General features: G+C 43.5%; 2 protein-coding genes across 3 annotated transcripts; one reads left to right on the plus strand and one right to left on the minus strand.

Moving 5' to 3' along the window:
• Positions 1 to 1,429: 1,429 nt before the first annotated feature.
• SOX30 (SRY-box transcription factor 30) lies at positions 1,430 to 13,571 on the minus strand. Of its 2 annotated transcripts, XM_075856096.1 has the most exons (5): positions 12,684 to 13,571; positions 8,931 to 9,170; positions 7,627 to 7,755; positions 6,316 to 6,691; positions 1,430 to 1,830 (listed from the first exon to the last, which is right to left on the minus strand). In XM_075856096.1, exons 1-5 carry the CDS (start codon positions 13,384 to 13,386, stop codon positions 1,479 to 1,481), a joined length of 1,800 nt encoding a protein of 599 aa, XP_075712211.1. In that variant the 5' UTR covers positions 13,387 to 13,571; the 3' UTR covers positions 1,430 to 1,478. The 2 variants fall into 2 exon arrangements, with proteins under 2 accessions (XP_075712211.1, XP_075712212.1); XM_075856097.1 differs by lacking the exon at positions 8,931 to 9,170.
• A 1,729-nt stretch (positions 13,572 to 15,300) lies between these two features.
• On the plus strand, positions 15,301 to 21,894 carry THG1L (tRNA-histidine guanylyltransferase 1 like). Its single transcript, XM_075856098.1, has 6 exons — positions 15,301 to 15,521; positions 16,603 to 16,779; positions 17,448 to 17,617; positions 18,920 to 19,008; positions 20,110 to 20,217; positions 21,567 to 21,894. The coding sequence occupies exons 1-6, from the start codon at positions 15,349 to 15,351 to the stop codon at positions 21,726 to 21,728; spliced, it is 879 nt and encodes a 292-aa protein (XP_075712213.1). The 5' UTR covers positions 15,301 to 15,348; the 3' UTR covers positions 21,729 to 21,894.
• Positions 21,895 to 22,129: the final 235 nt, after the last annotated feature.

Genomic DNA, 22,129 nt, shown 5'->3' on the forward strand with positions numbered 1-22,129 from the left:
CCCAAACCCAAAAAGGAACTGAAAGTTTAGGATGGTCTCGCACTCCCAAAATGTTTCAATAAGTTCTGTAGGTAGATATTTTGGAGGTTCTCCCTGCCACTTAATTCAGAGCACAACACCCTTTTATTTACTAGCAATGACCGTGGCAGTCAGTTCTTGATATATCTTTATAGCGGATGGAGCTGCATTTATTTTAATACAAAGCTCTAAATCCCTTGCATACCAATCGAGTTAAATTATAAAATTCTGCCTGCTGCCACCACTAGAGGGAGCCACTGAGCTTACTGAATACTTTTACACATTGAATATGTTACAGTCTGGTTCATACGATACTCAGAGAAAGAACAAACCAGATGGCACAATACACCAACAGCTCCCCCCCTTTCCCACGACATTGATGCCTCGAGCTAGCCTGGATAGTTTATTCCCTGGATAACGTCAGCGAAAGGGGAGCCAGACAAATGATAGGGGGGTTGGCGATACGGTAGCCAAGGGTAACAGTTCAATAACAACTTCCAGGGAAGAGAAGAACTTATAAAATAACGGATAAGCAACGGTGATATAGCAGTGTTAAGTACGTGGTACCGTCCTGGAGTTCAGGAGGGTAGTCAGACAATTCAGGGATCGGTAATGGTGATGTAGTAAAGATGGGTATGCGGTACAGCCCCAGAGGTCAGGAGGGTAGTCAGACAATCCAATGTTCGTTAACGATGATGTAGCAGACTTGGATATGTAGTACAGTCCCAGTATTCAGGAGGGTAGTCAGACAGTCTAGGTTTCGGTAACGATGATGTAGCAGAGATGGGTACTTGGTACAGTTCTGAAATGTAACAGGTAAATCAGACATTCCGGAATTTGGTAAGGGGGATGTAGCAGTGCTAGCTGAGTGGTAGTGAAGCAGAGTTAGGGCAACGGTAATCTAGAAGAGCCAAGTTTGCGGTACAGGAGTTAACCAAGGGGGTAGTCAAGGACAAAGACCGGTCACAACAATGAAGTTCAGGTTAACAAAACCAGGTTAGGAAACAAACACTAATAACTAACCCTGAAGTCAAGTAGTAGGAGATTTAAATAGAGCGACTAGCGCTGTAAAAGGTCGGGCCGCCTTGTGCTCTGCGCATCCACCTCCAGACATCTCTGACAACCCTGCCGAAAGACTGATTACGGCAGCGGGACACGCCACTGGACCGCGGCAAGGTGAGGGAATACAATAATAAAACAGTATGCAATAAGCTCCCTCTAGTGGCAGCCGCAGGCGTTTAGAATTAAATTATTTTACTTTATGACTATGCAGAAGATTTGGAGCTCTGTATCAAAAAAAAACTGAGCTCCGACCAATGTAAAAATATTAAGAAATGAATCGGCAGAGAATATTGGACCAAAAAACAACACAATGATAAAAGGCGGACATTCTTGGAATCTACACACTATAGTAAATTACATGTTTATTGCTGCAATCCAGAAACTTTTCGTCCTTTAGTCTACAGATGTCTTAGAAGTTTTGTTTCAGACTCATCTTCGATGTCGGTGACATTAACATCTTCACTCTGTGCGGAATGTTCGGCTGAAGTCACATGTCCGATGTCCATTGGTTCCACACTTGATAAATCCTCATCGGGTTCTATATAGAAAGAGTTTTCTTCCATGCTGTGACAGCTGCAAGAGTCTTCACTTCCTAGCCGCTCATCACTGTACGCATGGCAGGGATAATCTCTGCTAAAAGCCGAAAACATGGGCTCATGCTGGTGGATCTGGTTCTCGTAATACCTCTGGTAATCTGGCAACTGTGCGGTAAAGTCTCCACGGGCAAAAGACGTGTTGAAGGGACAAATGCTGTGAAGAATAAGACGGAAGAGTGTTAAGTATGAAGAATTGGAGTATCCACCATCGTAGTGACTATTATCTATTGTAATCTTCATAGGTTATTCGGATGACTCACTTTTTTATGTCAAAATAAAGGAATCGAGCCTGTTGCGCCGGATCGGCTCTTGAGATACGAGCAATCGGCCGACCACTATTTGTCCTGACTCCATTATAAACTTGTATGCCCGGGCGCGCCGTTTATTTCAATGGGGAAAGGAAAGAAAGGATCGGGCACGTTGAAATCCAACAGGTCTGATCCTTCCTCACCCAAAAATATGCCGACGGGGGACAGTCAGGAGGCCCACGTACACATGAGATTGTGGGCTAATCCGATGAAAACAGCGGGTTCTGACAACTTTTATCTCAAGTGTGCCATAGGGTATCATAGCGCCCATTGATTTCCGTAGAAGTCGCGTGTGCGTAGTCGTCTCTCTAATCAGTGCACTTTATTGTCTGCTGTGCAACCACAAGAAGTCGCACACCCTAAAATTCGGGCCTGGTCTTAAAAACACACCTACAAAATTAGTAGAATAGTAATCTGCTTTTAGAGGACGCTTCTTTATTTAAAAAAAAATTGTCCAAAAATTTAAGAAGGGTCTGTTTTTTTCTTCAGAAACAGCGCCACTTTTGTCCATGGGCTGTGAATGGTATTGCGGCTCGTTCACTTGAATATCTGCAATACTATACACATCACATGGATAAAAGTGCTGATGTTTTTTGGGGGAAAAAAACATTCCCATTTTGCTCATCTTGCACAGGTCCTTTAATCCATTAATTGCATTTGGAGCAGCCTTCATTCTTTGAGATGCTCCTCATACGCCTAGGGCTCTACCTAAAGGAATCATTAAGTATATAGCCCAACAATATCCTTTCTATCTACTTATATACATCACTGAGATGATAGGGCCAACCGTATTTATGTATATCTTTAAAATGTTCTTCCCATCTAAGACATTTATGGCATATCCACGGGTATGATAGATGCGGCACCTATCCCGAGAACGGGTGTTGCCAGACCTCCGTCCCACCTGGCAAGTCAAAGAAAAGATGGCCTTGCTTGTGTGCATCTCTTGTTTGATTTTAATGGGAGTTACAGAAACTGACAAGCCCGCGGCCACCTCTCCATTGATTCTCCGTCTGGATGCAGCGGCCACACCACCGGGCAGGGCGGGGATCGGGACAACCCCGTTCTCAAGATAGGTACAGGTCCCAGAGCTGGGACCGACATCTATCAGACATTTATGGAGATGCCATAAATGTCTTAGATGGGAATATATATCCTAGTTAGATTAACTAGAATTATCAGGGCTTAACAAATTAGTGCCAGGACCCCTTTATATAATGGGGAGGGTCTAGGTCATATAATCATCTAGGCCTTAGACAGATGATAACTACTTTCTCCATAATTGTCATAAAACGGTCAGACGTCTTGTCTCAGAGACCTGAAATCACCCCGACTGTCCCTCCTTCTCTTTCTCGGCTGAGGTTTTTGCTTATCACTTCAAAGTCTTCAACGATAATAAGAAATTGCTCCAAATCGTCATATGACTGCGCCCCCGCCTTCCTTTACACAGAACTCACCGCTCAGCTGGTTTATCTCAGAGGAGACACCAGTGCGGCTCCAACGTAAAATGTAATCTGTGTAATTATACATCAGTGTGGCTGAAACCTTCACCGTATATTTACACGGTGCGACTTCGTGAAAACCGCGGCAAAAAAACACGATTTAGCCACATTATGTGAATAGACCCTTATACATCTCCTGTAAGGCTCTGTTCACATCTGCGTGGAGCCTCCATTAGAGATTTCGTCATATTTGATGGGAAGAATAGAACACTATGCGGCACTATTCTTCCCGTTAAAACGACAGATTTTCCTGCCTCCGCTGATGATGATGTTGACACTGGCGGCATGTTTTCGGTTTTTACAGGATACATGATGGACGTGACGTTATGATCTGTCATGATCACTTATGATCTATTTGATGGATCTGTTAGAATTATTTTTCTCCCATTGATTAAAGAATTAAGTTTTTCTTTTTTGGTCATGGGAACAGAAAAAACGGAATTCAATGCTGTGACAGATTTGACTTTAATGGCGTCCGTCATGGTGTCTATCATTTTACTAGAAAAAATGGCGCAGCATACTGCGCTCTTTTTTCACATTTTTTACGGAATATGCGACGCTAAGAGCCTCCGACGCAGATGTGAACAAGACCTTATAATCAGGTTTCTGTCAGCTATCTGGTTATCGTCACCAGCATGCTATGAGTTCTGACCTTAAAACAGCGACGGAAAACTGACAGGAAAAGAACTTAGGAATAAAAGCAAAAAAGCCAAAAAAAACGGGTGTCTTCTATGCGCTATTGATCAATAGGATCTTCCAAAGGACGTGTATTCCAAATATATAACGAATATAACGAATTTACTTTAGATGAATCCCATTATATGGAAATAAATGGGAAATTCGCTATATGTAATTATATATGTGTATACATATACGAAGTTCCTCAACAAGTGGTAAATATCGTATCGAAAGAAATAATTTGTTTGACATTAAAAATCAAAACCACCAAACTTTGATCATTTGTGAGTAACACCAAGACCAGTACAATGATAAAACTGGCACTATTATAACTTTTGACGAAAATAGTATAGTTATTCGCACATCATTTATAAAAATATATATATATATATGTACCAATATAGAATCTGCACAAAAACTATCTTAGTTTGGTATTTACGAATTTGTATAGCAAAATAGACAAACTGAATAAAATGAGCAAAAGGAGAATCTATCTTTAATATTACGTCCAGAAATAACGATTACTAGAATGGTACTCCACCTGTAGCCCGAGTTTTCTTTAGGACAATTATATTCAGGAAATGAACTAACATAGACTCTAAAATAGTCAGAAAGGAAGCTATGTTTTAAGCTTTCCCCTTTTTAAATCATTCTTCTTTTTATAAATACCCTTTTAACCCTATTAAATTTTAAACTTATTTATAATATATACATTTTAAAATAATACAATTATATATGTGCATTTTTTTGGTATATATGTATACGTTCAATCCCGTTTAATACAGGATGTTTTCAACAGCTGGACATATTCCAAGCATAACACACAGAAATGAATCATCTTTCATTGGACATTTGTACATAGTTCATATATATCATATATTTTATATTTTTTTACTTTGATTGTAATCATATGTACACTCTGATATGTAATTTGAGTTGGTGTTTTTATTTGTGTATCTGACCCGGTAGTTCTTGTTTTTAATTGACCTTTCACTTGGTTATTTAACCGACACCCCACCCTTTCATTTACATACTACCTGAGGAAGAAACCGGTCCGGTTTCGAAACTGTTCATTGTTAAACAGTTGTGCTTTTATATCTTCTTGTATCAATAAATCCTTTCAACACCGACTATACCGTTATCCTTGAGGAACTTGGAATACACGTCCTTTGGAAGATCCTATTGATCAATAGCGCATAGAAGACACCCGTTTTTTTGGCTTTTTTGCTTTTATTCCTTCATTCATTATTGAGACTTTGTACTTCAAGTTCTCAAACCGGGTCCTATGCTGCAAGCTGATCCTGCCACCAATCTACCGTGGAGGCTACCTAAGTGGAATTTGTTACACTGGATGTTATGCTCCCAGCATAACCCCACCAGGTGAGCGTATTTAGAACCTTGTTCACACGTGTAAAATCACAGTGTCACGCACTATTGTGCGCTTTGTGTTTTTTCTACCTTTCTCCAGGAAAAGAACTTAGGCTCCGTTCACATCTGCGTTGTTAGGCTGTGTCACAGATTCTGTCATGGGAAAAAATAGCACAGCATGCAGCGCAATATTTTACGGCAAAACGACAAACACCATGACGGAACCTGACGCAGCCCATTATAAGTCAATGGGATATTTTTGGCGCTGTTGGTATCTGTCATGTGACGGATGAATTCCAGCTTGAATTCAGTTTTTCGGCTCCTAGGACGGCAAAGAAAAACGTAATTCGCCACGTTGATGTGAACTCAGCATAACGCAAGTGCGGACATAGCCCTAGTGAGACAACTAGCCATCTATTCTATGTGGAATTGTAGAAGGTCCTATGACCAGCACTAGTTCCCCCAACGTGGTGTGAATTACGACCTTCTTCTAATCCACGTGGCAGCGACCACAGGGAAAAATGTAGTATAAAATGCCAGCCATTCAAATGAATGGCCGATCATGTAATATATATGGGCAGGATCTGCCATAGGGGAAGCCGTTCTTACTTGGGGGCTCCCCACTCTGACTCATAGAGGGAATCCCTAGCAGGGAACCCCCCTCTATGATTTCCCATGCCCTAAGGTCTTGATGAGACAACACGTTTCGATGAATCCATTCATTGAATGACTCAAGTAACTGTTCAGATAAGACATCATACTGCTCAGTGATTATCCGCTTACCGAGATGGGAAAAAATGTGGTCCAGGCAGGAACAAAGGTTGTCGGAAAGCGAATTGTGGAGGAAATCCGAAGAAGCCCGAATAAACAGGAGGACATGCCAGAATACCAGGTGGTGGCCCAAAGGCAGGTAGCCTGTTGTAGTCATTGGGGTAATGCAGCTCAGGCGTGAAAGGTGTCTCTAGTGATCCCAATGACGACTGATCTGAAGACGGGACATAATCTGAACTGGACTGTGGTAGAGCTTGACTTTTTTCTGGGATTATCATCTGTAGAGGGATTTGCGGAAAATATGTTGTCCTCTCTGGAGGGATCACAGTGCTGGGTGGGGTAGATACAGAGTGGTTGGCAGAAGTTGGCAATGTAGAAGCTTCTTCACCTTCAAAGACAAAAAAAAAACAAAAACATTACCGACAATCATAAATAAGATTTACGTAGCGACTTTGACATAAAATCTGCAGTGGAATACAGTAGCAGCGAAGAGGAAGAAATTTGAACAAATCTCTTCCACATGTTGCGGAAATTTGCCCACATATCAATGGGGAAGATGAAACCCGCAAGCAATTCCAAGTACTGTGGATTTTGCGGCAGATTACCTGCAGATCCGCAGCAAAATACGCAAGTCCTGATAGTTTAAAATAAAAAAAACTCTCATCTTCCCTTGCGCTCCCGTTCCCCATTGGTCTCTGTACACCCGGTCTCTAGTGGTGACATTGCAATCTCAGGCTACAGAGGTCACATGTGACGACACGTCATTACTGGAGTCCGGGCGTTCAGAGAATTGTGGCGGACCAGGAGCGCGTTACCACGGGAGGTTATGGGGGGGTTTAAGACGATTTGGTGCAGATTTGCCACCGCAGATTGTTTTGCGACTGTCAGTGGATTTCCTGTTTAAATTTTCCGCAGCAAATCCGCTTTGTGTGGACGTACCCTAATACTAGTAATGTACTAAAAAGGGGTAGACAGGTTCTTACAATTGTGTTGGATGAAGGAACACAGTAGTTTGGAAAATACTAAAGAGTCTTCACTAAAATTCTAACTTAAAGGGACATACCCCTCAGTGAGATCCAAAAGTTTTATAGCATTTAAGGCCATTAGAATTTTTTCTTTTTTACCCCCATCTCATTTAGGGTCTAAAGGTTTGTCAATTGACTCAGCTATCTATGTGCTGGATTGGCACTTTGCTGTCGGAAAGGAAGAGAAAGCCACCATCATCCATCTCAGCCTGCCTTATTAATCAGATTTTTCCAAAAATAAACTGAAGTGGAGCATCTCAGCATACTGGGAGGTGAATTCTCTATGGCTATTTGTTACCTGTAGTATAAGTGCGTGGCGGCATCGTGAAGGTGTAGGTAGGTGGTTTATAAGGGACCACAGGATAGCTATCACCGGCATTGGGCAGAGGTTTCTTAAATTTCCCTGGTCGTGGCTGATATACCCAACCTAAAATATACAACGAAATGAAAGGTTACAGTGCGTAAAAAGCTAGTGGTGAAGGTGACCACAGACCGACTTATCCTAGATTATCATCACACCTACCGCACTAAACAATAAGATATAATTAACTTGACATCTTTTGAACTGTCATGGCGTCTATACACACTAGATTAAAAAAAAACAGCCAGTGGCCAACTTCAACTAATTCTGCCCCTAGTGGTGAGAAAGAGCAATCACAATCATCACGTTGTACGAAAAGGTCCTTGTAAAATTTGTTTTGGCTCTTCATTGTCGGCAATGGTATGTGTATGGCATTGTTGGCCAGGCACGTCTGAACGTACTTTAGTTAGCTCATGCATGCCTGGCATGTTTTTTGGGGGGGATCGTTTCTACAAACGATCTGACGTATGACTGATTGGACAGGTGCCATGCACTTTATTTCGATTGTATAAGCAGCTTTAGGAAACTATATTGAATATGTTACAAAATCTTGACTGACTATTGACTACAATGGCCGTCCATACGACCGCCTGCAAAAGCCAAGAGGAGCCGACAGGAGAAAAAAGTGGCATGATGCCTTCCTAGTGCCGTTGCCCCATCTTTCAGCAATCAGCGGGTTTCACAGTGGTCAGATCCTTGCCGATCGGAGATTGGTGGTATAACCTTGCATAGCCTAATAAAGTATAATTCAATACTATTGAATGGCGTTTTACAAAACCCCATTCAAACATGGTGCAAAAACATATGTGCGGATTTTAGGGTGTGCTTTCAAATGCAGAGGGTGAAATCCGCAACAACATCCTCATGTGTGGGAAATTCGTCACTATTTTACGGCGAAAACCGTGGCAGAAAATTTCGATCACGTCTAAACATGGGGTAAAGGGTATGTACATCTTGCAACCAATTTTTTTTTTATTGCTTATTGCATCTCAAAAAAAATATAATTGGTCTTGATTGAAAATCTCCTTTGGTTTTGTGTCTACAGCTCCTATGCAGACCTATGTGTCTCCATGTTTACAGACTACAAATAAACCCTTGGTAGTCGGATCCTGCGGTCATATCCCCTTCCATCCGTCTTCCCTTAAAGACTGGTCTATTAGGTTTCCGTCAAAGGTCTGGCATTTTTGACGGAATGACTAGAGCTACAATTATTTTACGGGACAATGCCATTAACCGGGTACCTGGGAACGTTTCCCTGTGCTGCACTTTCAGTTTCTGGGCTTCGTCATAATACGGTTTCTTCTCCTCTTCAGTCATTTTATTCCATTCCACACCTAACTGGACGCTGATGTCTGCGTTACTGGCTTTAGGGTTGGCTCTCGCCAGTGCTGGACGATGAATTCTTGCCCATACCATGAAAGCATTCATTGGCCGTTTAATGTGACCATATTTGTCAAAACCAAAGGGTTTATAGGGTATTCCTGCAATATAATGGCAAATGTTCAGCTCACAAATACGTTATTTTCCAATAATTAAAGGGACCCTATACTTACTTAGGTTACTTATGGCAAGTGGGTCGCCAGACATAAAATAAACATGGAACCCCTTTACAGCCCACCTAAATGCAAAACCTAAGGAATTCCGATTTGACTGAAGTTAACCCCTATGTTTCACTTCCCCCCACTGACAGGTGTTCAGGAAGCTGAGATATGGGTAGCTGTTTGATTGGGCACATAACACTGTAGAGCTTTGGTCCCTATACCTAGAACATGAAGATTAACACCAGTAATTTTCTTAAGTGGCTAATGGGTATAAAGTGAATGTTCACGGAAGCTATGCGACCAGGTCTATACCGGCCATAGGGACTGGAGAACCAGATCACAGGATTTTTGGGGGTATGACAGGGATTGGCCATCAATCTAATACCCGGCTCGGATATTTCTGGCAGATGTCGGGGGGGGGGGGGGGGGGAATAAGCCGCTGCCAGAGTTGTCCGACAGCACCTTATTACCTCCACTGACATAAATTTGCACGCTCTGCCGGACCAAGCGTACATGCTCACGGGGGAGTTGGGAGGAATAACTGTCATCCGACCGTTATCTAATGTGTATGGCCACCATTAACCCCTTGCCGCCACAGGCGATTTTCAGTTTCTTATTTTTGTTTTTTCCACTCCACCTTCCAAAAGCCATAACTTTTTTAGTTTTCCGTCAACATAGCTGTATAAGGGGTTGTAGCTTTTAATGACACTATTTAATGTACCATATAATGTACTGGGAAACTGAGAAATTCACTTTTATTCTGGTACCATTTTTGGGTCCCTTTTTATAAAAAATTTTGGGGAACAAAAACAGAAATTCTAATGAGTTTTATTTTTATACGGCGTTCATCCTGCGGGTTAAATAATGTTCAATTGTAATAGTTCAGACTTTTATGGACATGGCGATACCAATTGTGTTTTGCTATTTTTTACTCTTTTTGTAGTCCCCCTTGGGGACTTGAACAAGCGATCATTTGATCACTGGTACAGTACACTGAAATACCTATGAAATGCAGTGCATTGTAATTTTAAGGACTTAATAGGACCAGAAATGGCAGACATGGGGGCCTTTATTAGGCCCCTGGCTGCCATGACAACTATTGGCACCACATGATCGCGTCGCGGGTGGGGGGCTGGCAGAGTGACAGAGTGGGTTTCCCCCTCTTTATAACGGCTTAGATCCCATGGTAGATATTGGCATCTAAGTGGATAATCGGCCAGGATCGATCGGAGTTATCTCCGATTCCCAGCCGTTACTGTAAAGTGTTGCCTGTATCATACAGCCGACAACCGCTGAGTATGGAGCAGTCTCATCTCATAAGCCCGCTCCATACTCTCCCCCTATCGACTGTGACTGTGTCCACAGGATTTGTCATAAATGTCAGATGGATGCAGGTTTCATCTCTGGGACCCGCACCTTTCTGTAGATCGGGGCCCCCTAACCCTGTTCTACCACTTTGTGTTGTGGCTGAATCGTGTGATTCCCAACCATGATTTACGGAAACGGCGTAGCTCGGCGTAGCGTAGCTTCATGGTTAGAAATCACATGCTTCAGCCGCAACACAGAACGGTATTACAGGGTTTAGGGGGCCCCGTTCTAGAGAAAGGTGGGGGTCCCAGAGGTGAGACCGGCATCTATCTGACATTTATGACATATCCTGTGGATATGTCATAAATGTCCCTGATGGGAAAACGCCTTTAAAGTGTACTTCAAACTATGGGAACATCTTTTTGTGTTTAGGACTAGGTTCTGTGGTGAATAATTTCCTAATATATCTTTGTAGGGTCAGCGCTCGGTTTGTCTGATACAGAGCTCCAAATCCTCAGCTTCTCTTCACACCGCTATAGAATGAAATGCTAAAATTCGGACTGTCTGTAGCCGCCACTAGCGCTGACTGTAACGTCAAGTCCTATTATATGATCCTGCCCCATGAGCCAAGTGCCGGTGATATGGTTTTTAGCCTTGTGTTAACGGACCCGAGATGGACATTGGTGGCGAGTTTCAGTATTATTAGAATATACTTTGTAAGATTGGCGCTCGCTATTATCTGTAACTGCCAACAGATCAGGAGCCGCATGCCGTGAGCCCAACAGTTGGTCATACGCATGAGCCGTCAGCTATGTCTCCTGATTCCCCCATAAGCAACTGATTGGCTAATTGTACATGGATATTTTAATAGGGAGAGGAAATAATCCACCAATAAGAATCAGTTTATCTCATAGAGGAATAAAGGACTAGTCATGTTGCGTATGGGGACAGACGGACAGTGCTCAGCCGTCTGTAGATTAATTTTGTGTTCGGCCAGCTTAAAGAGAATCCTTGCAATCCCCAAAAAGGCAAAAACAAATTTGGAGCATCTTTTCCTAGAACTCTGCATTGTGCCGTTCCTCTGTTATACCTCCTAGAAATGTATGAATAAATTGACAACTGGGTGGTACCAGTTGGGGGTGTGTCCCTACACAGTCTGACACTGTCCAATCAGTGATGTCAGAGTGAGACTGTGTGGGGGCACACCCCTTTGATAAGGGGAATGGTAACACCCAGTTGTTAATTTAGTTATACATTTACATGCAGAATAACAGAGGAATTGCACAGTAAAGAGTTCTAAGAAAAGATGCTTCGGCAATGTGATTTCATGGGGATTACATTAACTAAAACAAACATGCCAGGGGGGCGGACAGATCCTCTTTAAAAGGGGTTTTCGGGTGTTTGATATTGATGACCTGTCCTTAGAATAGGTCAACAGTACCAGATGGGTGCCGGCACCCCAATCGATCAGCTCATTGAAGCATCAGCGAGTGTCGTGACCTCTTCATCGTTTACCAGGCACAGCTCCCTACATTCGGAAATGGTACTGCAGATCTTTCCAACTCAGTCCCATTCAAGTGAAGGGGGGTGTGCTGCAATACCAAGCACAGCCACTACCTAATGTACGGCACTGTGCCTGGTAAACTATGAAGACGTAAACCCTTCAATCAGCTGATCGGTAAGGGTGCTGGCTGTGGAATCCTTGGCACAACTATGTAAAGGGTAAGCTGTGTGAGAGGATTGGGCTGCCTTACTAATGGGAAACATACAAGGTAATATTGTTGCTTAAGAATTGATTAAATAAAGAGATTTAATTGCTCCGTTGATTATACACTTCATGGCCATTGACACAACGAAAAACACGTTCATGTGGATTGGTATCACCTATGCTAATAGTTCTAAAATCTTGGAAAATCATCTCCATAAGGTAACCTTCGGCACTCCAGCTGTTGTAAAAACTACAATTCCCAGCATGCCTTGACTGGAATAATAAAGCCTTTGGTAGTCAAGGCATGCTGGAAGTTGTAGTTTCACAACAGCTGAAGTGCCAAAGGGATTTTTCTCTTTCTGTCTTTTCATACAGGTCGAAACTTCGTCAGATCTTCTTCAGACCTGCACCACGTGTGACCCGGTGGGTGGTCTTACCTGCCTCTGAAGGAAGAAGATTGAAGGGAACATGTGTGGTCTCAAGCTTCACTAATGGTTCCACCTGAGCAGATGCACCCCCAGAATATGGGAAAAGTTGAAAGTGAATTTGTGTGTCAGGAGGAAGAGCGTGGAAAGTCTCGGGAAGTTTCAAGTCCTCAGGAAGAGCAACAGTGAGATCTAAGTCTTGGGTTTGAGGGATCTTCTCAGTCTGTAGGTGACAAGAGTCCATGGCTTTTTGGACGATGTCTTCAGTAAAGTTCGGTTCCTGGTCTTCTGTTTTCATAGTAGAAAAGTGAATGTTTCTGCTCCGGATCATCTCATCCTCATCTTTAATGTTTTCAAATTTTTCTCTATTGTGGCTTGTAGGTGACCAGATCTCTGTGTCAGTATTAACTGCTGTCTGGCATTGGACTCCCCAGACACCTTTAACAGCAGAGATGGTCTTTGTGTTTATTCCATTAGGACAGGACACTGGGTCATTGGTTTCCCATGAAGCCCCCCAGGTACTGCCCTCATAGGCAATGTTCTGATCTACCTGGCTTGCTGCCCACCCATTCGGCTGGTTTGACAGTTGCTTTGTAAAATCTTTTGACATACTGGTTTTAGTGAAGACTTGATCACATCTGATCTGCTTTTTATCTCTGTTTCGCTGCTTCCATGTGGCAACAAACTGCACTTCCTCACACGGCCGCCCCTCCATTACCGTCTGCTATGCCCTCCTCACCATAACGTTTTTAGTATCATTCAATTATGCGAGATAAGCACGCCCCCTCGCAACCTAGCATTGCTATTGGCTCTTGTAGAAGTCTATCATCACTGCCACCCAATAGTTTGAGGGACGAGTCAAATACGTGAGCTGGCCACGCCAGCTACTGGACTGCCCACTCCCACTCGAGATCAAGCCGGTGAGCGCCCGGGTTGTTATTGGCTCGTAAAGAGAAACTGGGCGTGGCTAAGTAAGTCTACGCAGCCGGCGCTCCTCGTTCACTCGGGATTTCGTTACCATGGATACCCGAGTTGACAGGGTCTATGTTATATCAGTGTTATCTTATTGCCTGTGTTGTTATTAAACTCTTATTTCTTCTAAGTCTGTGTGATATAATATTAGAATCTATCTCCACCAATCTTTGTGTTTATCTCAGATGTGTTGTGAGTGATCTTAAACCATCAGTGAAAAAATATATTAAAATGTCATCCTTTTGTAAATCCTAAATTATCAGAAACCCATTTACAGCCTACAGTAAAATGCACCCTCCCAAGGAATACTTCCACCCACTAATATAATACATACGGAACAGGGAGCTTCTCGTGTGTACTCCGTGTACTGTACACTTCCGTGTTTCACTGAATCCCGTTCACACTGTGTACACGATATTGTGAGTGCCTCACATGCTATTCCCTGTCCAGCTGTACTCACTGTCCAGGGTGCTGAAAGAGTTACTGCCGATCAGTGCAGCCCTTTAACTCTTTCAGCACCCTGGACAGAGACTACCGCTGGACAGGGAATCGTCCATGTGTAGATAGTGCCACTACATTCAGGCTTCAGAACAGACTCACCTCCCCACACTACTCCTCTGCTCCAGTCACCGTCTCTGCTGTACTGGGTCCTCTCTGTATTGTACTTTGGGCGCCGACTCCGCTCTGGGACCTGATTCTGTCCAGTTTTACCACAAATCAGCCTGGTTTTCTAGTTGAATGTTAATGGCCATATGGTAAACTGCTCTTTACCTGCAAAACCAAAAACGCACATCAGCGCTGTTTCTGGACGTCTCTTGGTCGATGAGGTACTGTTCACGCTGAGTTCTTTGCTGCGGAAACCCAAAAAACTGCCAAAATCGCCTCCTATTGATAATGGGAGGCGAAGGCGTTTTTTCCCGCGAGCGGAAAAAAACACTTGGGGAAAAGAGAAGGCGGCATGCCCTTTTTTCGGGCATTTCTCTCTCTGAACTCCCATTGACATAAATTGGAGGCAGAGAAAGTGTTTTTAGCAGCGCCTGCAAAAAAAACCTCTGTGTGAACAGGGCCTAAGCGTGAACTTGCACTTACTGTTATGGCTGAACAGTGTTTATCTGTCACATCACCAGAAGCTGGAAGTCACCAGCAGATCTACATTCAGGGCTTTAGAAAAGTTCAGTGATTTGTCCTCTTCTCTCAAGGTGTTTAAACCAATTATGTATATTATTTTATGGAAATGCTATTTTGATGTTTTTGCATATCTATCTATCTATCTATCTATCTATCTATCTATCTCATATCTATCTATCTCATATCTATCTATCTATCTATCTATCTATCTATCTATCTATCTATCTATCTATCTATCTATCTATCTATCTATCTATCTATCTCATATCTATCTATCTATCTCATATCTATCTATCTATCTCATATCTATCTATCTATCTCATATCTATCTATCTATCTGTCTGTCTGTCTGTCTGTCTGTCTATCGTATTCTGTAGTAAACCCCTGATACAATGACTATCATACATAATTATCACATTCCTTTGATGACATGTCCCCAGTTTTCTTATAGTACATGTGTAAGATTATGTGAATACTACGTCACGTGATCACTACTTTGTTCCAAAGCATAGAGCGTGCCATGCGCCGTTACCATAGAGACGCCGCTGTGCAGCTAACGTTACTTCCGCTTCCGGTAATGCTGAAGTGTGGATTGACTCTGTTGAATTATTCGCGGTCGCTGGGTCATCGTCAGTTGAGGAGGGAGATGGCAAAGAGCAAGTTTGAGTACGTGAGAGATTTCGAGGTGCAGGACGCTTGTCTACCGAACTGCTGGGTGGTGGTGAGAGTGGACGGCAGGAACTTCCACAGGTGAGGTCACGTGACCTGATATCAGTATTCAGGGGGGGGGGGGGGTTTATTATCATCAGTGCAGTTATCCTATATAGTAATATAATATACAGCTATCATCATCATCATATCCCTATGAGTTATAATACAGGCAGTAATGGGTGAAAGAAGTCATTTCTGTATTATTAGTTTCAGGATATGTGGCAACTTGTACCATGTGACCTGCGTCCCTTAATGCCACTTATGGATCTCAAGTGGCGCGCAACGCTATTATGTCAGCAACTTTGTAGGAGTAGCAATATATTCTGCGATATCTGTCATAAATTCAGAGAAAACATTGAAAGAAAAATAATTCTAGATATTTTCTATGACTTTTCCCGTGCTTCAGTGCGATCAGTGGCTTGCAGCAGCCATTGAGCGATATGACTATGTGACATTACACAATGGAGCACAGAGGATTTAAGTAGCATTTTATATGGTGCTCTCCCAAGTATGTAGTCCGAGGTCTTCTACATGCAATGGGACTACATGTGTGTTACAGATCACCGCCCCCCCCCCCACCGATGCAACTTCTGACAAGTGTGACCTGTCAGAATATGTCTAAGGCAAGCGCTCCAATGTGACATTTGGTTGTTTGTGAGTCGCGGTAAAATTGAGGATTCCCTGCTGACCCCTCAATGTTTCCCTCACATGGACTTCCATAATAAGGCTCCAATCACACGAGCCTGACCAATTTACGCGCGTAAATCTGTCCGTGTACGTTGCGCTTTGCAGCCGTGTGCTTTGCATGTGTTATGTGTTTTTCACGCACTTGCAAGCACTTTTTTTTTCAATGCAATTGATGCGTAAAACACGGACATCACGCGGATGTCGTCCGTGTGCAGTCCGTGGTTTTCACACACCCATTGACTTCAATGTGCGACTAGGTGCGTGAAAACTCCTGCATGTGTGAACGGCCCCATTGAAATCAACGGGTCCATGACGTGCATTTTTTTTTCACCGCACAGCACACGGACGAGATTCTTGCTGGTCTGAATGAGCCCTTAAACGCTTAAATATTCTTCACGTTTTCTCATCTCTACTTCAATCTTTCTTTAAACAGGTTCTCTGAGCAGCACAAGTTCACCAAACCCAATGATCCCCGGGCTCTGCTGCTCATGAACCACTGCGCCAAGAATGTGATGGACGAAATTAAAGAAATCTGCATGGCATATGGGCAAAGTGATGAATACAGTTTTATCTTCCACAAGAAATCAAATTGGTACAAGAGGCGGGCAAGGTCAGTGAAATCCTAATGTCTCCAGATTTTATCATCTGCTGTGGAAGACGCTATAGGCAAAGGCCCAATCAGAATCCCTTCCTCTGTGACATCTGTGTGCCCTGGTAAAGGATTAAAGGGGCTCTCCAATCCTAAGAAATTGATGGCATATCTGCATGATAGGCCATCAAAATCTGATCGGTGGTGGTCCAACTCCCGGCACCCCCGCCGATCAGCTATATGAAGGGGCGGCAGCGCTTGTGTGAGCGCTGCTTCCCCTTCATTACACTGCATATAAGGAATGAAGGGAAAGCAGCGCTAATACGAGTGCCACGGCCCCTTCATAACAGCTGATTATAGAGCGCCCGCAGTTGGACCCCCACCGATCTTGAGAATAGGCCATCAATTTCTTATGACTGGACGACCCCTTTTAAAGGATTATCTCACTAAAACATTGGTGGTATATGGCTGGGATATGCCATCAAAGTTTTGGCATGGTGGTCTGACCCCCACGGGAGCTGAAGACATATGGCGCTTTTCTAGCACTGCTGCCACCTTGTTCTAGCTGTTAGTGGGGTCAGTGGCAGGACCCCCACAAACGTTGATGACGTATCAGATGACAAGTACGGTAGTAATGTCTCGCAGCATAGTGATCCATGTATTTTTTTTCTTCTCTTTCCGTTTGTAAGCAAGTTTATGACGCACGTGGTCTCACAGTTTGCCTCCAGTTACGTCTTCTATTGGAATGAATTCTTTCCGGATCAGCTGATCATACATCCTCCAGGATTCGATGGAAGAGTTGTGCTGTATCCCAGCGTGCAAAACCTCAAGGATTACCTCAGCTGGAGACAGGCAGACTGTAAGGGTTCAGTAAAGTGTCACCTAATGATTGATGTGATAGAGCCATGAGGACGTGTCCGAAGATTACATTAATTCAAGACAGTGTAAAGGGTAACTAAACCGTTAAAAAACTTTTGACATGTCAGAAGCTTTGATCGGTGGGGGTCCGAGCACTGAGACTCCCACCAATTACTAAAATAAAGCGCCAGAAGCACTTGGGTGAGTGCTGTGGCGCTTCGTTTCTGATCGGCTTTCCCCGGAGTGGTGCATGGGCTCAATATAAAGTCGGAGTCCGTACACCTCTCGCACGGCTTTCCAAGTAAAGCCAATCAGAGACCAAGCGGCACAGCATTCACCCGAGCGCTTCTGCCGCTTCCTTTTAACGATCGGTGGGGGTCTCAGTGCTCGAACCCCCACTGTTCAAAACTTCGGACATGTCAAAAGTTTTGTTACCCTTTAATAATTTCTTCCAATCTCCATACAAGTCTATGGGGGCCCCCGACTTTCCCCTGTCGGCAGATGTTTGGGAGGGAAGAGATTGAGCATGTTGGATTGTAACACGCCCAATCATTTTGTTCTCAATGTAGATAAGCGGCTGCCAGAGGGTTAGGCAGCGGCTTCTTTCCATCTCCCTATAAACATGCACGCTTGCCCAAGCTTGCATGTTTATAGTAGCGTGGCAGAAATAATGATCGGACAACATCTAACTTGTGTTTATGGCGAGCTTCACCGACTCTGAATTACTTACTGCAAAGCTATAATTTTATTGAAAAGTCTAACCCTGTGTGAAGGATTGTTCAGGAAATACTATAATATATACCCCCTGGCCTGTGATTGGCTGTGGTGGTCGGTCACGTAGGGTATATGGACACGCCATCACTGCAGTTATGAAAACGTAGAGCGCCGAGGAAAGCCAGAGGGGCAGTGGGGTTATCTATGTATATAATATATACCTCTGGCTTGTATTACTGGAAAGATGACTTTTATAGAAAAGACTGAATTTCTTTATAATTGATGACGGCGCCACCTACAGACTCAAAAAACACCAAGTAGGATTCTAAATCAGGCATAAACATTGGAGTGTTTTTGAATGCAACATAATCATATACAGACCTACGACCGGACTCTGGTATGTTACAGTACACTATATATATTGTCAGGACACGTATTCTGTACAATTTTTGTGTCCTGGTCATTAAAACCTATAATACATCTGACAGATCGGCTGCTGCTTTACTCACACAATTGACCAATTGAAACTCAACGTCTCCTGAATAAAAGTGCATTTCTTTTGAGATTGATTCCTGTTCTATTTTCGCAGGTCACATCAACAACTTGTACAACACAGTGTTTTGGACTCTAGTACAGAAGGGAGGGCTGACCCCGGCACAAGCTCAGGACAGGCTAAAGGTAAGCGTCTTCGATTCCCTCATAGGGTATAACATATTGCAGATATTATGTGACTTCTAAAATTTAACTAAAAGGGGTTTTCTGAAATCCCATAAAATTAACCTACTGCAGGAAATGGCCAAAACTAACGAAAGTATCTATACCCGCCTGATAATCCCGCTGCTGTTCCAGCAGTCCTCGGCGCTCTGTTATCATCGCTGCAGCATTGACGTGCCCGTATACACTACGTGATTGGCTGCAGCGGTCAGGTGGGACATAGACACCTAACCGCTGCAGCTAGGTAAATGAAGAGTGCAGGGGATCACTGAAGCGACAGCCGGGTGATCAGGTGTGCATAGGTTCCTTTGTTGGTTTTGGATATTTTCAGCAGTCCGTTAATTTTAATTGATCTCGGAAAATCCCTTGTAAGGGGCTCTCCGGGACTTTGATATTTTTTAAATCAATTCAAGTTTGAGACAATAGAAGAAAATAGTCTTCACAGTAACCGCATAATAATATCTACTCTTCCTCAGTCCGTCCTCTCCAAGCAGAAGATTCCCTTTAAACATCCATATTAACCCCTCTATTTCTAATCGGCTCTCTTGTCAGGAGTTTTAATATTGATGGCTTATTTTTAGAATCGGCCAGGGGTCAGTAACCTTCGGCACTCCAGCTGCTGTGAAACTACAATTCCTAGCACGCCCTGACAGCCTTTGGCCTGAAAAATAATAAAGCCTTTGACTGTCAGGGCATGCTGGGAGTTGTAGTTTCACAACAGCTGGAGTGCCGACGGTTGCGAACCCCTTGGATAACCCATCAATATCAAATGTGTGGGGGTCCGGCTCCCGCCTCCCGCCCCCCCCCCCCACGATCATTCGAATGAAGGGCTGTTACGAGCGTTGCATCCTTTTAATTGTTTACCAGGCACAGCACTGTACATTTGGTAGTCGTCGTGTGTGGTATTGTAGCTCATTCTCATTCACTTGGATGGGACTGAACTGCAGTACCAGGCACAGCCACTACAAAATGTACAGCACTGTGCCTGATAAACGATGAAGGGAACGTGGCGCTGACTGGAGGGCCGCAGCCTCGTCACTTACTGACTCTTTATACTCCCCATAGGGCACACTTGCTGGAGAGAAGAATGAAATATTGTTTTCGGAGTTCAACATCAACTACAACAATGAGCCTGTCATGTACAGAAAAGGCTCCATCGTTATATGGAATAAGGTAAGATCATGGCTGGCATAGAAGTGGGACGGGCAGGCTGAGCTGACAAGTGGAGGAAATTGTTAGTGGCTTTAGAGGTGTTTTTGACAAAATGTTATATTTAGGCCTCATGCACGAGACTGTAGCAGTGTGCACGGCCCGTGATTGCAGCACGGATGGCTGCAGGGTGTCAATGGCGGGCCGCCCGCAATTCACGGACCGTGCAAACATGGCTTGTCCTATCTTTTTGCGATCTGGGTTTACGGCCAATGCACGGACTGTGGAAGCCACGGTCGTGTCCTTGAGCCCATAGATTTGCAGGTGAATTGTGGACTTCTGCTGGGCTATTATCACCTAAATCAAAGTCACGATTAATTGAACATGTAACCTCGATAACGATTGTTTAGGCCACACACCTTTTGCATGCCACGCCCCCTATTTGTATACTACGCCATTTAATTAATATTTATCCCCTGAGCCTCTTGTATATTACTATGTGGTATACCCCTGACACTGCATCCGCACCGTATAATGCCCCTATAGTTGCCCTCCACAAAGTATAATGCCCCCATAGCTGCCCATAAAGTCCCCCATAGCTGCGCCCAATAGTGCCTGATAAAATTAATAATATATATATACTCCCCTAACCCTGTTCCGATGACGAGTGGAGGAGATCCCTCTGATCTGTGTAGCTCTGTGCAGACAGGCGTGATGACATCACTGCTTCGCGTCCGATACATTACGGTCCCCTGCTCTACCATTGGATTCAACTGTATCGGCGTCCTGAAGATGCAGGTACAGTTTAAACTTGGACAAAAAATAATTGATACAAATAAAATTCGCAAGATGACGTCGATTTTAATTGCGCTGAATTTCGACTTTGCTTATTTTTTTTTCGATGAATTGCCCAGCCCTATTGTGGACGCAAAAACACGTTCATGTGCATGAGGCCTTAATCCTGAGGCTTTGTTCCCACTCGCATCTGGGGGTTCGTCAAGGTTTCTGTCAATTTTACAGCAAGAATAGCACATTCTGCAGCACTATTTTTGCCATCACAGAGATCAGAATCCTGAGGGATCCCGGTAAAGTCAATGGGGTCTTTTTGGATCCGTAGCTGTGAGCGAACAGTGGCCTTACCCTGATATGAACGGAGCCATAATTCACCAATAACCAGTGATTTAAAGGGGGGCTATAGAGCAGAATATGTATATAGTGCTGGACAAGCATCCTCGCACAAGTCGATGACAGCCCTTTGGCGTTGTAATGACGGCCATATTGGTTGTCACCCACTTTCGAACGAACGGTGGCTGAATATATAATTTTTGCTAAATGCTCTTTTAAGTCGGTGCTTTCATGAATTTAATGTTTAGGTCAATGAAATTAGCAAGAAAGTAATAAAGTTGCCAAACGAGGCAGAGGAGAGAGAAGTGGAGGTGTGTCGAGTGCGGAACCAGCCGGTCATCCTACACTGTGATGTCATCAGTGACACGTTTTGGGAGGATCATCCAGATGTTCTCTCTAGTAAAAGCTGAACGGTTTGGTCTGCCGGATCCTGAATCATTATTTCACGTAAGGAGTATAGACCAAAGATCTGTTTTTTAGACCGCTGTTTTAATTTTATAAACTATTTAAGGAAGTCGAATGTTTTTGTTTGTTTAATATATTTTTAAACCGTTGTTAATAAAATGTTTTAAAATAGTTTCTTCTACATTTATTTCCTTTTTACTTCAGACAGCTTGGCAAGGGGCTGTGTACCCCGGTATCCCCCCTACAAATGAAAGGATGCCGGAGGAGCGCGGAAGGAGAGACATTCCTTCTGGTTTTGGAAATACTATTCCATGTCTAACAATTAGGCCTCATTCACACTTGTGTATTTTGCATCAGTATTCTATAACCAAAACCAGGAGTGGAACAGAAAAAAAGAGTATAATGG

Source organism: Rhinoderma darwinii, chromosome 3 (assembly GCF_050947455.1).
Source record: "Rhinoderma darwinii isolate aRhiDar2 chromosome 3, aRhiDar2.hap1, whole genome shotgun sequence".
In the NCBI taxonomy this organism is placed as follows: domain Eukaryota; kingdom Metazoa; phylum Chordata; class Amphibia; order Anura; family Rhinodermatidae; genus Rhinoderma; species Rhinoderma darwinii.